This window comes from Oryx dammah, unplaced genomic scaffold (assembly GCF_014754425.2).
Source record: "Oryx dammah isolate SB20612 unplaced genomic scaffold, SCBI_Odam_1.1 HiC_scaffold_20, whole genome shotgun sequence".
Taxonomy (NCBI): domain Eukaryota; kingdom Metazoa; phylum Chordata; class Mammalia; order Artiodactyla; family Bovidae; genus Oryx; species Oryx dammah.
In genome coordinates this window covers 56,401,666-56,419,770 of record NW_024070204.1, presented here as the reverse complement: position 1 = coordinate 56,419,770, position 18,105 = coordinate 56,401,666, and the positions used below count along the sequence as shown (strand labels likewise).

The following is an 18,105-nucleotide window of genomic DNA, read 5'->3' as shown; positions in this document are numbered from 1 at the left end:
TTCCTAAGTATTTTATTCTTTTTGTTGCATTGGTGAATGGAATTGTTTCCTTAATTTCTTTTTCTACTTTCTCATTATTAGTGTATAGGAATGCAAGGGATTTCTGTGTGTTGATTTTTTATCCTGCAACTTTACTATATTCATTGGTTAGCTCTAGTAATTTTCTGGTGGCCTCTTTAGGGTTTTCTATGTAGAGGATCATGTCATCTGCAAACAGTGAGAGTTTTACCTCTTCTTTTCCAATTTGGATTCCTTTTATTTCTTTTTCTGCTCTGATTGCTGTGACCAGAACTTCCAGAACTATGTTGAATAGTAGTGGTGAAAGTGGGCACCCTTGTCTTGTTCCTGACTTTAGGGGAAATGCTTTCAATTTTTCACCGTTGAGGATAATGTTTGCTGTGGGTTTGTCATATATAGCTTTTATTATGTTGAGGTATGTTCCTTCCATTCCTGCTTTCTGGAGAGTTTTTATCATAAATGGATGTTGAATTTTGTCAAAGGCTTTCTCTGCATCTATTGAGATAATCATATGGCTTTTATTTTTCAATTTGTTAATGTGGTGAATTACATTGATTGATTTGGGGATATTGAAGAATCCTTGCATCCCTGGGATAAAGCCCACTTGACCATGATGTATGATCTTTTTAATGTGTTGTTGTATTTTGATTGCTAGAATTTTGTTGAGGATTTTTGTATCTATGTTCATCAGTGATATTGGCCTGTAGTTTTCTTTATTTGTGGCATCTTTGTCAGGTTTTGATATTAGGGTGATGGTGGCCTCACAGAATGAGTTTGGAAGCTTACCTTCCTCTGCAATTTTATGGAAGAGTTTGAGTTGGATAGGTGTTAGCTTGTCTCTAAATTTTTGGTAGAATTCAGCTGTGAAGCCGTCTGGACCTGGGCTTTTGTTTGCTGGAAGATTTCTGACTACAGTTTCAATTTCCGTGCTTCTGATGGGTCTAATAAGATTTTCTATTTCTTCCTGGTTCAGTTTTGGAAAGTTGCACTTTTCTAAGAATTTGTCCATTTCTTCCACGTTGTCCATTTTATTGGCATATAATTGCTGATAGTAGTCTCTTATGATCCTTTGTATTTCTGTGTTGTCTGTTGTGATCTCTCCATTTTCATTTCCAATTTTATTGAATTGATTTTTCTCCCTTTGTTTCTTGATCAGTCTGGCTAATGGTTTGTCAGTTTTATTTATCCTTTCAAAGAACCAGCTTTTGGCTTTGTTGATTTTTGCTATGGTCTCTTTTGTTTCTTTTGCATTTATTTCTGCCCTAATTTTTAAGATTTCTTTCCTTCTACTAACCCTAGGGTTCTCCATTTCTTCCTTTTCTAGTTGCTTTAGGTGTAGAGTTAGGTTGTTTATTTGATTTTTTTTCTTGTTTCTTGAGGTATGCCTATATTGCTATGAACTTTCCCCTTAACACTGCTTTTATAGTGTCCCACAGGTTTTGGGTTGTTGTGTTTTCATTTTCATTCATTTTTATGCATATTTTGATTTCTTTTTTGATTTCTTCGTTAGTCAGAAGCATGTTGTTCAGCCTCCATATGCTGGAATTTTTAATCGTTTTTCTCCTGTAATTGAGATCTAATCTTTCTGCATTATGGTCAGAAAAGATGCTTGGAATGATTTCAATTTTTTAAAAATTTATCAAGACTAGATTTACGGCCCAGGATGTGATCTATCCTGGACAAGGTTCCGTGTGCAGTTGAGAAAAAGATGAAATTCATTGTTTTGGGGTGAAATGTCCTATAGATATCAATTAGGTCTAACTGGTCTATTGTATCTTTTAAAGTTTGTGTTTCTTTGTTAATTTTCTGTTTAGTTGATCTATCCATAGGTGTGAGTGGGGTATGAAAGTCTTCCACTATTATGGTGTTATTGTTAATTTCTCCTTTCATACTTGTTAGCATTTGTCTTACATATTGTGGTGCTCCTATGTTTGGTGTATATATATATTTATAATTGTTATATCTTCTTCTTGGATTGATCCTTTGATCATTATGCAGTGGCCTTCTTTGTCTCTTTTCACAGCCTTTGTTTTTTTTTTTGGCGTCCCTGGGTGGCACAGCCTTTGTTTTAATGTCTATTTTATCTGATATGAGTATTGCTACTCCTGCTTTCTTTTGGTCTCTATTTGCATGGAATATCTTTTTCCAGCCCTTCATTTTCAGTCTGTATGTGTCCCTTGGTTTGAATTGGGTCTCTTGTAGACAGCATATATAGGGGTCTTGTTTTTGTATCCATTCAGCCAGTCTTTGTCTTTTGGTTGGGGCATTCAACCCATTTATGTTTAAGGTAATTATTGATAAGTATGATCCCGTTCCCATTTACTTTATTGTTTTGGGTTCGGGTTTATACACCCTTTTTGTGTTTCCTGTCTAGAGAATATCCTTTAGCATTTGTTGGAGAGCTGGTTTGGTGGTGCTGAATTCTCTCAGCTTTTGCTTGTCTATAAAGCTTTTGATTTCTCCTTCATATTTGAATGAGATCCTTGCTGGGTACAGTAATCTGGGCTGTAGGTTATTTTCTTTCATCACTTTAAGTATGTCTTGCCATTCCCTCCTGGCCTGAAGAGTTTCTGTTGAAAGATCTGCAGTTATCCTTATGGGAATCCTCTTGCATGTTATTTGTTGTTTTTCCCTTGCTGCTTTTAATATTTGTTCTTTGTGTTTGATCTTTGTTAATTTGATTAATATGTGTCTTGGGGTATTTCGTCTTGGGTTTATCCTGTTTGGAACTCTCTGGGTTTCTTGGACTTGGGTGATTATTTCCTTCCCCATTTTAGGGAAGTTTTCAACTATTATCCCCTCAAGTATTTTCTCATGGTCTTTCTTTTTGTCTTCTTCTGGGACTCCTATAATTCGAATGTTGGAACGTTTCATATTGTTCTGGAGGTCTCTGAGATTGTCCTCTTTTCTTTTAATTTGTTTTTCTTTTTTCCTCTCTGATTCATTTATTTCTACCATTGTATCTTCTATTTCACTAATCCTATCTTCTGCCTCTGTTATTCTACTATTTGTTGCCTCCAGAGTGTTTCTGATCTCATTTATTGCATTATTCATTATATATTGACTCTTTTTTATTTCTTCTAGGTCCTTGTTAAACCTTTCTTGCATCTTCTCAATCCTTGTCTCCAGGCTATTTATCTGTGATTCCATTTTATTTCAAGATTTTGGATCATTTTCACTATCATTATTTGGAATTCTTTCTCAGGTAGATTCCCTATCTCTTCCTCTTTTGTTTGGTTTGGTGGGCATTTCTCCTGTTCCTTTACCTGCTGGGTATTCCTCTGTCTCTTGATCTTGTTTATATTGCTGCGTTTGGGGTGGCCTTTCTGTATTCTGGCAGTTTGTGGAGTTCTCTTTATTATGGAGTTTTCTCACTGTGGGTGGGATTGTATCAGTGGCTTGTCAAGGTTTCTTGGTTAGGGAAGCTCGTGTCGGAGTTCTGGTGGGTGGAGCTGGATTTCTTCTCTCTGGAGTGCAATGAAGTGTCCAGTAATGAGTTATGAGATGTCAGTGGTTTTGGAGTAACTTTGAGCTGCCTGTATATTGAAGCTCAGGGCTGTGTTCCTGTGTTGCTGGAGAATTTGCGTGGTATGTCTTGCTCTGGAACTTGTTGGCCCTTGGGTGGTGCTTGGTTTCAGTGTAGGTATGGAGGTGTTTGATGAGCTCCTATCGATTAATGTTCCCTGGAGTCAGTAGTTCTCTGATGTTCTCAGGATTTGGACTTAAGCCTCCTGCTTCTGGTTTTCAGTTTTATTTTTAGAGTAGTCTCAAGAGTTCTCCTTCTATACCGCACCATTGATAAAACATCTAGGTTAGAGATGAAAAGTTTCTCCACATTGAGGGACACCCAGAGAGGTTCACTGAGTTACATGGAGAAGAGAAGAGGGAGGGGGTAGTTAGAGGTGACTGGAATGAGATGAGGTGGAATCAAAAGAGGAGAGCAAGCTAGCCAGTAATCACTTCCTTTTGTGTGCTCCACAGTCTGGACCGCTCAGAGATGTTCATGGAGTTATACAGAGAAGAGGAGAGGGAGGAAGGAGACAGAGGTGGCCAGGAGGATAAAAGAGGGGAATGAAAAAGAGAGAGACAGATCCAGCCAGTAATCAGTTCCCTAAGTGTTCTCCACCGTCTGGAACACACAGAGATTCACAGAGTTGGGTAGAGAAGAGAAGGGGGGAGGGAGAAGACAGAGGCGACCTGGTGGAGAGAAAGGAGAGTCCAAAGGAGGAGAGAGCAGTCAAACCAGTAATCTCGCTCCCAAGTAAAAATGGGTACTGAAGATTGGGTTTTTGAAGGTACAAAATTTATAACAAATACCAAAAAGCAAAGATTAAAAATCTAGAGTAGAGGTTGGATTTTCAAAAATACAATATTAAAGAAAAGAAGAAGAAGAAAAAAAACAAAGTCACAAGAATTATTTAAAATATATATATATGAAGTTTGCTTTAAAAATAGGGTTTTTTTTTGGAAAAGTAATAGTAGGTTATAAAAATGAAAATTATAGGAGAAATAGAGGACTTTAAAAATGTTTAAAAAAAAGAAGAAAAAGAAAAGAAAATACAAAAAGAATGATCGTAAAAATAATAAAGATATATCTAAGACTTTCTCTGGTGTTGTTGTGGGCAGTGTGGGGTCAGTTCATTTTGGGATAGTTCCTTGTTTCGGCTTATATTTCTCAAGATCTATAGGCCCCTTCCTATGTGGTCAGTACTAACTACAGGGTTTTAACCTATTGCACCTGTCACTTCCAAGGTGGTTCCCTCTGTTTTAGCTTCTTCTGTTTGCTGGTCTCTTCAGTGTCTGATTTCTGCCCTGACACACGGTGGGTGCGGTGGTGGACACTTTTTTTTAAGCTCACTTGTTCAGTCGCGCTGTGGGGAAGGAGGGATGCTGCAAACAAATAACACTGGTGTGTGCTCGCAATGTCTCAGCCCTGCTGGGCCTGCCCCCGCTCACAGCGCACACAGCTCAGGCTCTAGGTTGCTCCGCCGGGAACCATCTGAGGCTGGCCCTGGGCTGCATGCACCTCCCAGGTCTAAGCCGCTCAGGCTCAGGCACTCAGGTAGTCCTCAGAGGCGCAGACTCAGTTGGGCCTGCGTTTTGTGCCCTTCCCAGGTCCGAGTAGCTCGGGTGTTTGGCGAGCACCGTCGCTGCGACTTATCGCCTCTCCCGTCCCTGCTGCTCAGTTTTCTGGGTGTACAACTCGCGCACCTTCTCAGGCAGATGATGACTGTCGTCTTAGTTAGCAAAGAAGCCTGTTTGCAGTTTGGTAGTTAGTGTCTCTCTGGGGCTGCTATTGCCCCCTTCCAGCCCTTCCAGCTCTGGCTGCCTGTCACTGGAGGGGGATGGTCTGCAGCCGGCTAATTCTGTTCCATCCTTTGTTCTGTGCACGGTCCTGGTGGTTTCTTATGTTAGAGTTTTCGCATGGTAGCTATCCCACGCGAAAAGCTAGGATAGCTAGTCCAAGTTAGTTCACTCTGGTTACGCTCGGGGCATTCCGGCCCGATTCTTAAAAAGCACTGCAGCCCGCGCCTCCCTGCCCAGCCCCCACTTGCTAGTGGCAGATGCAGGTGTCTGTGCTGCTTCTCCGCTGGGGGAGTTACTGTTGGGGTCGTAATCTGTGGGTTTTAATTATTTATTTATTTTTCCTCCCTGTTATGTTGCCCTCTGTGCTTCCAAAGCTTGCCACAGACTCGGCAGTGAGAGTGTTTCCTGGTGTTTGGAAACTTCTCTCTTTTTAAGACTCCCTTCCCAGGACGGAGCTCCCTCCCTACCTCTTTTGTCTCTTTTTTTCTCTTTTATATTTTTTCCTACCTGTTTTCGAAGACAATGAGCTGCTTTTCTGGGTGCCTGATGTCCTCTGCCAGCATTCAGAAGTTGTTTTGTGGAATTTACTCAGCGTTGAAATGTTCTTTTGATGAATTTGTGGGGGAGAAAGTGGTCTCCCCGTCCTATTCCTCTGCCATCTTAGGACCGCCCCCTGTTTTTTTTAAAATTAATTTATTTTTTAATTGAAGGATAATTGCTTTACAGGATTTTGTTGTTTTCTGACAAACATCAACATGAATCAGACATAAGTTTACATATGTCTCTTCCCTCTTGAACCTCCCTCCTATTTCCCTCTGCATCCCACCCCTCTAAGTTGTTACAGAGTCCTTTACTTTTACATCAATAATCAACTTGGAATGAGGTAATAGTGAAGTTTAACTTTTTTGCAAATGGAAATCAATTGACCATTTGGCTGAAAAGCACTATTTATTTCAAAGATTTCCCTTTGCTGTTCTGCAACACAGTATCATGCAATGTTTGTTTGGTTTGACTTTTCTCATAAAAGAGCTTTAATTCTAAGAAAATAATTGGACAGTTATTTGGTTGAAGCTTTTGTAATACTGATATATTATTTCCATTTCACTCTCAGGAAACTGAGGCTTACTGAAGATAACTAATTTAGTGAGCAAGTTCTTCTAGGCAAAGATTCCCATTATTAATGCCTTCAATGAGATAGAAATTAATTAATTAGTTAAGCAGATAACAGTGTGAGATAGGTAATCTCTGCTAAAGCCCTTCTGTCATTATCATGTAGTGTCCAACTCTGGATCCAAGACAGTTGTTTCAGCTCCCACCCTCATGCTTTCCTCACAGCTTAGTGGGAAGGGAGACATGTCCCTTATCTTAGGAATGTTACCTTTAAATTGGCTTCCCTGATAACTCAGTTGCTAAAGAATCCACCTGCAATGCAGGAGATTCCGGTTCAATTCCTGGGTCAGGAAGATCCACTGGAGAAGTGATAGGCTACCCACTCCAGTATTTTTGGGCTTCCCTTGTGGTTCAGCTGGTAAAGAATCCACCTGCAATGTGGGAGACCTGGGTTTGATCCCTGGGTTGAGAAGACACCCTGGAGAAGGGAAAGGCTATCCACTCCAGTATTCTGGCCTAGAGAACTGCACAATTTCATTCAGAAGCTATTGGCCAAAATTCAGTTGTACTGCCACACCCATAACCAAGGGAGCCTGGGAAATAAAGTATTTAAGTGGCCAGTGTCTTCCTGAAATTTGGGATCTCTAGAAAACAGGTTTTGGAACTGCTAGCCATAGGTGGGGGTACTTTGTTGCAGGCCATCTGATATTCAGACAAAAGTCTGTAACTCTAGGATATCCTGCACAATCCTTGACAACTAGCTGAACTCGGTAGTTTGCCTTTTGAAGAACTTCAGATGTGTATCATCACCTTTTATTAGAAAATAAAATTATTTAACTTACTTTCACTTAATTCCCCCACCCCCGCTTCTGTTCTTTTCTTCTTCTCTCTTTCCTGCCCACCCCACTTTGTCTGCCTATCTTTCTTTTCTCTTCAAAGGTTATGGTCCCCTGTTATTTCCTCTCCATGGCTTCACTGCCTACATTTTGATGACAGGAACATGTCAAGGGGGTGGGGTGAGGTGATGGGTAGGATCGCTGCAAGTGATGAATCACAAAGTCCCTCACTTTTTCATTCTTTTTTTTAAAGCTTTAATTATTAGTTTTTATTACACAAGTAATACATATTCATTGTAGAAAAATTAGAAAACACAGAAAAGCGAAAAGAAAAAATAATCACCCATAATCCCACTACCCATAAATAACTACTATTAACATTTTAGTGTATGTCCTTCTAGCTTTTTATGCATATATATCAATATATATACATACATAGATATATTTATATATATTTTCTTTTTTTTACAAATATTGTGTCATACTATACACACTGTTTTAGAATATGTTTTTAATTTAATATATATTGTGAACATTATTATTTATTCCCTGAAAAAGTTATACAGTTACTACATGCTCATTGTGAAAAAGTCAGAAATTACAGATATGCAAAAAAAAAATATATAGTTGCTCCAGATCTCACCTCCCAGAAATAAATGCTGTTAACATTTTAGCAAATATCTTTTCAGACTCTTTAATGTAAGTATATTTTTTAAATGGGATGGTGCTATAGATATTCTTCTCTGTTTTCATTTAACAGTATAATTCCATAAATATATGTATGGTGCTTAATTGGTGTACAGTATTCCACTGATAGGATATATCATATTTAATCAATCTTATTCTGTGGGTTTATTTACAATTTTTCCCATTCTTCCAAATAAGTATTCTTTCTTGCATTTTTTTTGAATAATAAATGACTACATCTTCGGTCATTGTTTTCTGAACTTTTTCAGGAGAATTTCCCTACAGTGGAATTACTTGGTATAGGTGAAAAATACATTGCCCAGTTATTTTCCAGAAAGGTGGAATCAGTTTACATACATGTTGCTCTATAAGAGGATGTTCACTTCCAGATTTCCTTGCTGTCCCTGGAAACATTCATTCTTTATATTCTTGCCTTTCGGATACATTAAAAAAGAGTATATCATAATAGCTTACATTTTTGATTAATATTCAAATATTTTCATATTATTAGTGCATTATTTTAATTTATGGTACATTGCCAGTTTGTATGCTTGGCTCAATTTTCTACTGGAAAGTTTGATTCTTTTTGAGTCATAAAATGTCATTTATTCATGCATTCATTATTCACTCATTCCATAAATATGTTTTCACTATTTGCTTTTGTGTTTAGCACTGTGCTGAAGATATAAGAATAAGCAAAATAGACATGGTCGCTGCCTTCTGGAACTTCAGTTTAGTGGGGACAGACAATTAAACAAGCAATAATGTAAAAAGTATAATAAGGAAAAGAAAATGGGAACACTTGGTTGGGGAGGGAGTTGTAGATCATGAAAACTTGCCAAAGGTAGTGGAATTTAAGCTCTTGATATTTATTAGACATCTGTACTCTTTGTTGCATATATTTAAAATTTTGCTTTCTCTTAATCTGATTTTTTTTTTACTTTATAGGAATTTTGCATTTTTAATTGGTCAAACCCATCCGTCTTTTCCTTTGGTGTTTCTTGCTTCATTATAATGCTTAGAAAAGCTCCCCTCCTACCACCCCACATACACTAAAATTACATCATATTCATCAATACTGCCAGTTTATGTGCTTTAACATTTAAATATTTACTTCACTTAGAATTTATTTTGATGACAGTTTTCAGGTATGGATCTAATATATCCCTCAACAAATGGCTAGCCATTTCTCCCAATATAATGTACTTAATAAACCAACCTTTTCTCATAGATTTGAAATGACATCTTCGTAATGTACTCAGTTCTTTTATGTTCTAGGGTTTATAACTTGGCTTATATTTAATATTAATGGTTTATTCTGGACCATTTCTCTTTCTTTCTGTAGTTACCTGAAAGTTGAGCATTCTGCATTTGGTGATGTTCTAGAACACAAAGAAATGGTAGACATTTCTAAGGTATGTGTGTACGTGGGTGAGAAGTTATTATGGATGGATATCCTTAATTCTTTCAATTTTGAGACTTCCAGAGGCTGAAATCCCACATGGGATCATTGTTAATCTGGCCAATTTGCTGGCTGTCTAAAATTAATTAGGTGCTTTTATGCTCTGTATAAAGCTTAGATTCCAGTAGGTGGCAGTATTGCCAAACAGTAAGTATCAAACTTGCAGGCGCACTGAGGAACAAAATGATCTGGCAGGATTTTAGAATTCCCCCAAGAGCTTTCATTAGAGGAGGCATCGGGGCTGTGCTACTTGAACAATCTTCCCTGTACACTTGAACAATGGCACAATCAGAAGTGTGCACTGACTCTGTTCCTAGACGCATACAAAAAACAGGAGTGGACTGATATTTAAAAGTGGTGCCTACTGTGGGCCTTTCTTTACACACCTCAACCAAAAGTGCCTTTGGGCCCAGCCAATGACTGATTCAAAGCCTGAAAATGTGGTTTTAAACGTGATTGTGGTGGGAATCAAGTGATTTTTATTTTCTTTGTATTTGGTGGTATTTTTTCAGATTTTCCACAAAGAACATGCATTATCTGTAATCTGAAAAAAAAAAAAAAAAAAACCAACACAGGGTATTAAAAATAGGGTGGTAAAATGGGTGGTTGTGTGCCAGAGAAACTTTATATCCTTTTTTGTTTCAAGCATATGTGCACATGAAACAAAATGAGTTCGATGGGCTCTCCTTATCCCTAGAGATCAGCTCAGTGTTATTGCTAATCTGAAAGCAAATTACCAGCAGGAAACAGACAGTTATCTCATGGAACTACACCTGAGAAAGTCCTTTGGTAGGTAACAGGGGAGTGGGGTCAGCTCCTAACAAGATGCACTGCATTCCTAATAGGGGATGGTGATTACCCATTGCAACTCTGAGCCAGGGTAGGTTATAGGGACTCTGAGCACTAAATTTAATTTTAGGACCTGCTATAGTGAAAGAAGATCTATAAATCTTGGAGTATGTCCACAGGAACTACAAACTTGATCCAAGGCTGGGAAACAGGCACTATGAATAAAAGATAAGGTGGCTGAATTTATTTATCTTAGATATGGAAAGCCTAGCTGGGGAGTTAGACAAATCCCCATCTCCATGAATAGCGACTATAGCCCTCCCCAGACATGGAGGTGAGACCTGAATTTATTAACAGTCTTCAGTTGTACAAAGGACAATTGCACGGAAGGTGTTACTTTCACACTGAGACTAAGGCGAGAGTGAGCACAAATTCACCAAGCAGAAGTGATTTAGGTCAGGCATTTAGAAGAAGGTGCTGAACACCAAGAGTGGGCTTATCTGTTAATAACTGTACATGGATTTGTAGGAACTAGATAGAAGCTAAGGGTTCAATATGGTAGAAGGTAGGAGAGGCAGAGATGGCAGCTGAGAGCATGCCAGAGTAGGCTCCTTCGTAATTTCTAAAACAATGGACCTGAAGTGAATTAAACTTCAGAAGCTGAAAATGAGCCACATTCAGGAAAGGGGGGAATCAAACCAGATGTGTGAAAATTGGGGTTTGCAGACCATGTAAATTTGGGAGTGGTTACCCGTTTTGCAAAGGAGCAGTCACCCTAGGAGTTGTCAATAGCATATAAACTGTTTTATAAGTATTTGATTTAGAAAATTGTGATTTTTCTTGTATAACTTTCAAGGGTATGTCTTGACATGAAGCTAGTCATACATATAACCATGTATCAGTTGCCAACTCATTGGAACACATCTCTGGACTCCAAGAATAAGGCCAATAGCCAGCTGGTGTGATCTAAATAGAGACATGCGTAGTCTTTTGAGATCTCTTCCAACTCTTCAATCCTTTCACTTTCAATCAAAAAAACTAGAAGACAATTCCAAGGATAATTTCCACATAGCAGATATTAGGTTGAACTATATGCAGTTGCCATTTTTAGGTCAAAAACAGTCAAATATCAGCAATTTCATATAATTCAACCTAATATGATAATTATTCCAGTAGTTTGTCTCTACCTCTCTCCCTCTTCACTGAAGCTACTAAGAACTTGGGTATATTTAGTTTTTTAGGTCAAAATGTTGGTGGATATATAAATGCCTGTGCACATAAATGCTGAGAAATTATAGGGTTGGTATTAAATTCGTGTCTTGGATAAACCGTGGATAGCTCATCCTTTTATTGTGCTGGATTCTGGGACTCTTGTCTGACCTTAGGAATTTTCAGACTATGGTAAACAAGAAAAGAAGTTCAAAGGCTTGATCTTTCAACCCATGGGAAATTCTGTCTGGGAAATGGGCCAAAGGAAGAACAAGGGAAAATATAACAAAATCTGTACCATGTTACAAGTTTAGTGGAGGAAGAGCACAACAAAGCTGTGAGCAGAAAAACAAAGCATGTGGCTTCCTTCTTTCTAGAATAGAGTATTGCTTATTGTGTCCTGCTTGTAAGTTTCTAAGCATAAGACAAGACACCAAGTACACGTTGGAAAAGTCTTATCTGCATAGTTATCTAAAATGAGACAAGCTTAGCTTAACTAAAAAGATTTTATTAACAATGTAAAATGTTAAGTATTTTTACGATCTGAGCTAAATCCAGCATGCCCTATAAGATTTAACACTATGCTGATATGCAGACATCATGCTTCAATTTCAATTAGAACAAAATGTGATAATATTCAATTTTACATTGGAGGGTAATTGTATATGTTACTACACCATTTCCTAACTGGATTACTTCATTCTCCAAGAAGCTGAAAAAGACACCATTGGATCGAAAGGAAATTAGTTGCCCATATGCACTGTATGAACGTATTAGGATTATCGTGTATTTACAAAATTTAAATACTTTTCATATATGGTTTTTGTTGCATTGTAAATTAAGACATTTTTCTGTTGAAGCTCTTAGTCTGACAGAATGGAAGACTAAACATAAATGAGTGCAGAGAAAGCAATAGGTTGAGGTGGTATATATTTGATTATAATATTATTTCTAATATTGGTTGGATTTTGAACAGTTTTGCAGTTTTAAATAGATTTCTATGTTTAAAGACTCTCATATGTGATCAGTTGTTTACATAGATCAGCAAGAGCTACAGATATACTATTATACATGAAATAATTTTTCTCTGTATAATACACTTAAAAATTCTTTAAATAATTTAAAAATCATAATTCTTGCATCTGTCATGGTGTGGTTTGGAGCAGACATGTGCAATGTCAGCTTTAAAAATCCTTTTAAAAACAGACTGCTTTTTGAATCTGTTTTTTTCTTTTTTTCCTTGACAGCAGCTGCTTTCAAATGTAAAATCATTTAAAAGGACAGCGAGATGTGGATAAAAGTAATAAGGAAGCTTAGAAAATATAGTCAAAAGCCAATGACTGTGGTTCAGCTGTCTGGAGGTCCTCAGGTTCAGTGATATTTTTAGGTCTTCCCAGTGGTGGCTTCCGGGAGGAATCGCCTAGCTTGAGACGAGACAGCACAGCCCGAAGAACCTTCTCTTCCGTCTTCTAACCAGGGGGTAGGGAGTTAGATTTAGAAGGCTGCTGTCATCTGTGATGGGATAGAATGTACAGGTTGAATGAGGTACAGACAAAACAACTGTTTTTTAAGGATTGGCCTTAAAAATCCACCGTCCTCCAAATCCAAGTTTCCCAACTTCAGCATTGTTGACTTTTTGGACCAGATCATCCTTTATTGTTAGGGGCTGTCCTGAGCATTGTAGGATATCCAGCAACATCTCTGGCCTCTGCTCACTAGATGCCAGTAGCACTTCCCTACCAATTGTGACAGCTGCAAATGTCCCCAGATACAGCCACATGTTCCTGGGGTGGGGGCGAAAGTGAAGCAAATAGCCACAGTTGAGAACCACTGCTTAGAGTTAAACTGCCTAGAGGCAGTTTTTCACTTGGGCAATGTATCCTTCTGAGAAAGAGCCTGTGCTTTGGAATAAAATTGGCTTCTTTTCTATAGTTTACTGCTTACTAGTCCTGTGACTTTGAACATGTCGCTTAAGCTCATTAAGCTTCATTTTCCCTATATGTAAAATACGGTTGAATAATACTTACCCTAGGTGAGAGCTAAATGAAATAATCTATTAAAACATTTAGCTTGGTTGATGACCTTGGTGCCTAGCATAGAGGAGAGACTTATTATTAATAATAATATAGCTATGATTAACTATTTTTCCTTTACATAGGACCTTGTTTTACCTCAATTCACTCATTTTATGCCTTAGGAAGAGGTTTCAGATATTTCTTGTTGAGTGTTTCCCTAGCACTTTTTATAGCCAGGCATCTGAATACAAAGGCTTTTGGAGAAGGTTGTCAGCTGTTAAATTCACCAGTTCTGGCCTGAAATTTTTAGTACAATGACAAGTAGAGAAATAAAGAAACAAACCTGTAAACCAAATCCAGTTTAATGAGTTGGGTTTTAGGGAAATAGTGTAATTCAACAGAGAGAGTGAGTATAAACAGCCTGTTGGAGTAGAACTGGCCAGTATGAGTCCCAGAGGCTGGAGAAGGACCACAAGGAAATAGCCTGTAAATTGTCAACTAGGGCAGTGCTAGGACATGGTTAGAATGGAATTAGGGGCAACAAAATGGCTGGTTGGCTCTGGGAAACATTTTTAAAAACTTATTTGGCTGTATTGAGTCTTCGCTGTTGCATGCCGGGCCTTCACTGCACCACACAGGATTTTTGCTGTGGCACGTGGACTGTCTAGCTGTGGTGTGTGGGCTTAGTTCCTCCATGGCAGTGGGATCCTAGTTCCCTGACCAGGGATTGAACCCACATCTTCTGCATTGCAAGGTGAATTCTTAACCACCGAGCCAACAGGGTAGGCCCTCTGGAACTTTTTTAAACCTAAGCTTTGTCAGGACCACTTGCACTGCTCTCCAAGAACAAAGCTAAGATGTTCCCCTCCTTCCCCCATGCTAATCCTGAAGATGCAGGACCCTGGGAAAGAGCCCAGAATTGAGAGTGAGATGAAGAGATGGGCATAGTGAAGAATGTGCCCCAGCTGAATAAAACTGGCTTGTAGATGACGGCTGGTTTTCTCGATTACTCAGCCTGGCGTGCTGCAGTCCATGGGGTCGCAAAGAGTTGAACACGACTGAGCGATTGAACAAAAACAAGACACTCAGGAAACTGTCAGGAACAAAAATGAGTCCTGGCTTCCTGGTCCTCTTATATGAATTGTCATCCAAGTGCCCTGGCTTTTCTCTCCCCAGCCCCCAAGGCTCCCATGTGTCATGCTTGTTTGTAAATTAGCATCACCCACCAAGCTGACAGTGTTCCTTGGAATGCTGCACTATGTTACACATTTAGATGGAACTAGAGTAGCAAGTTCCCCACTCCAGCACTCTTGCCTGGAAAATCCCATGGATGGAGGAGTCTGATAGGCTGCAGTCCATGGGGTCGCTGAGAGTTGGACATGACTCAGTGACTTCACTTTCACTTTTCACTTTCATGCATTGGAGAAGGAAATGGCAACCCACTCCAGTGTTCTTGCCTGGAGAATCCCAGGGACGGGGGAGCCTGGTGTGCTGCCGTCTATGGGGTCGCACAGAGTCGGACACGACTGAAGCAACTTAGCAGTAACTTAGCAGAGTAGCAAGTTGGAGGCAGGAAAGAAGACAGGCACCCCAGCTGGGCACATCAGATTAATCAGACACAGCCTTCTCCCCACAGTCTCCACAGATTACAGTCCTCTCTTAAAACCCACACTCTGCTAATGTGGAGAAAAACAGGACTTTCTTTGTCTTTTTTTCAGAGTGAAAAATAATTCACTATAATCTGGATGTCAACATTTTGAGACTAAAAATGGGACATCTCTTTTTTTTTTAACAGTTAAACTTGCCCCAAATAGTTTAAGACGCTGAAAGCAATGTCAAATCCTATATATAAGCCTAATTTCTCAGCAGAATCTCTCAGAGATGAATCATGATATATCTGGAGCAGAAAGAAATGATAACCATATTCTCTCATCATTTTTAGGGCTCTCACTTCTTTAGCCACCAAATGATCAGTGAACTTAACCTAATTGGATATGGCAAAGATACAGCAGACCCTGAAGGTTTTGGTATCTCTTTGAATGCTGACCACGCTTCCTGAAACTCAAGTTCAACTGAAAGTCAACACTTCCTTGGAATAGGTGCACCAAAACTATGAAGATACTGATAGGAAAGGAAAGTTTTATTTTTATTTCTTTGAGACTTTAGAGATCTATTTTCTGAATTCCCATTTATTTCCTGAATTTCCTATATGTTTGCCTTTCTCCAAACATTTAAGAGATTTGGGAGTGATCTCACTGGTATTTATATATTATAAAATTCAATTCTTGATATGCATCATTCCCACTACATGGGGAAATGTCTACACACATTGGTATGTTGTATTTACAAAGAAAGTGTGCATGTGTGTGCCATGGCATGTGTGTTCTGAGGTGGTGTATTTGTTTCCATTTCCTCTTTTTTATGTATTAAAAGCACACAGCTATTATACACAGGGATTATGAGATTTGTATCAAGACTGACCTTTGTATCTGTGCATTCATTACAGTGAATCAAAAAACCTCTGTGCTATTGAAATTCTCCTCATTCACCCTTCTTTTCATATATATACATATATATATATAAAACATTCACTTGTGAGTGCTATATATACACACGCACACACATACTTATATAGCATACACAAGTGAATAGGATGTGTTAGAATTGATGAGAAAGTGCTCAGATGTTAAGCAAAGGACCGGCTACCTAAAGGATGACTGCTGGTTTGGGGTATCTTTGTTGAGCATTTGTGACACCTTTGCATAGCCCAGAGCTTGTCTGATCATCGCCTAGGGCTGAGGTGACACTAAAGCTTAAAAAATTCTTGGCAGAAATTCAGAGCAGCTTTCTACACTGTAGGAAGCTGACACCTGCAAGTAAATGCTGAAATTCACCAAGCAGTAAGTCTGCCTGGAATGGTTTGAAATGAATTCAATGCCAAGGAAAGATGTCTTTCCACATTGACTGAAATCCTGACTTCGAAGTGAGGGCTGTCAACAGAATGTGAGCAAAATGAGTGTTTCCCCACTTATTCTAAACTTTCTGGGCTAATCCATCTGAACTTGGGAAATCTTTTATTTTTATTGCCAATGTTTGAGACTTTTATGGTGTCTTTTTTCCAAAGTGCATACTCTCAAAGAACTATAACCTAGGACAGTTTTAAATTTGAAAATAAAAAGTGAGAAAGGGAAGAGGAAGGAGGAAAGCATAGCAGAAAGTGAAAGAAAAGGAGAGTAGGGTATTCAGTCATCCATAAATTCAAAATCCAGTCATTTGATGTTTAATTTTTGGGTGCTATTAGAGCCAGCAACACTGAAGTCCCCTATAAGGTACAATAATACCATTTTAAATTGCTTTTGCCAATAAAAGATTTTTTACATAAATGATGTGTTAGAAACAGAGGGCATGAAAATGAGGTTTGCAAATAATAAACTGAGGTTTGAGTTTAAAGCTATGTTCTCTAAGTCAAGAGGAATGCTTATGATGAAACTGCAGTTGGAAACTTCTATTCTGGAAAAAAAAGATCTTCATCTAATTCCAGGGTTCCCAAACATGGGCAGCATCAGTTTCATCTGAGGGCTTGTTAAAGCACAGCTTGCCAGCCCCACCTCCAGAGTTTCTGAATCAGTAGGTCTGGGGTGGGGCCAGACAATCTGCGTTTCTTACAAGTTCCCAGACCTGCTGATACTTCTGGTCCTGAGACCACACTTTGAGAACCACTGAATTAATCAAAGGCCTATAAACTGCAAGGCTCTATGTCAGGTGCTGAGGGTAACACCAGATGGGTCCTAAGAGAAAGGTGACCCTTGGCCTCAGGGATCTTGGTTTGAGTAACTAGGAGGCTTCATTAGAAATGCTACTGGAGAGATACAAATAGAATGCTGTGAGAATTCTCAGAGGGAAATTACTCCCATCTGTAAAGAGAACAATTGTGGAAGATTCCAGGGGCCTTGGTGTTCATGCTAGGGCAAAAGGGATGGGGAGGGACGTTTGGTGAAGCAGGGGGCAGGCGTTCTGGATGAAGAGAGCAGCGTGAACAAAGATGCGGAGGTCAAGGGAGCCTGAACTGGGTCTAAGTAAACAGTCCAGTCCGGCTGGAATGAAAGGCATATGAAGAAGGGTTAGTGTAAAACAGAACTACTGAGAATCCCCTGAATAAGGCCATATACCTTCTCTCGCCTCCCTGACTTTACATATGCCATCTCCTTTTATCCAGAAAAGTCTTTTCTGATTGCTCTATGCTTCTACCTTCATGCCTGCATTCATTCTATAAACAATTGCTATAGCCCTTGGGCTTCGGTGGCTCAGAGGTTAAAGCGTCTGCCTGCAATGCGGGAGACCGAGGTTCTATCCCTGGGTCAGGAAGATCCCCTGGAGAAGGAAATGGCGACCCACTCCAGTATTCTTGCCTGGAGAATCCCATGGACGGAGGAGCCTGGAGAGCTACAATCCATGGGCTCGAAAAGAGTCGGACACGACTGAGCCACTTCACTTTCACTTTCACTTGGGCTTCCCTGATAGCTCAGTTGGTAAAGAACCCACCTGCAGTGTGGAAGACCTGGATTCGATCCCTGGGTTGGGAAGATCCCCTGGAGAAGGGAAAGGCTACCCACTCCAGTATTCTTGGGCTTCCCTTGTGGCTCAGCTGGTAAAGAATCTGCCTGCAATGCAG

At 39.2% G+C, this 18,105-nt stretch overlaps 1 protein-coding gene across 1 annotated transcript in view; it reads right to left on the bottom strand.

Moving 5' to 3' along the window:
- Positions 1–7,812: 7,812 nt before the first annotated feature.
- LOC120879574 (regulator of G protein signaling 7 binding protein) overlaps positions 7,813–18,105 on the bottom strand; it is a 110,555-nt gene continuing 100,262 nt past the window's right edge. The window contains exon 6 of the mRNA XM_040262593.1: positions 7,813–12,930. Coding sequence (XP_040118527.1) covers positions 12,839–12,930 — 92 coding nt within the window. The 3' untranslated portion in view covers positions 7,813–12,838. The remainder of the gene's footprint in view (positions 12,931–18,105) is intronic.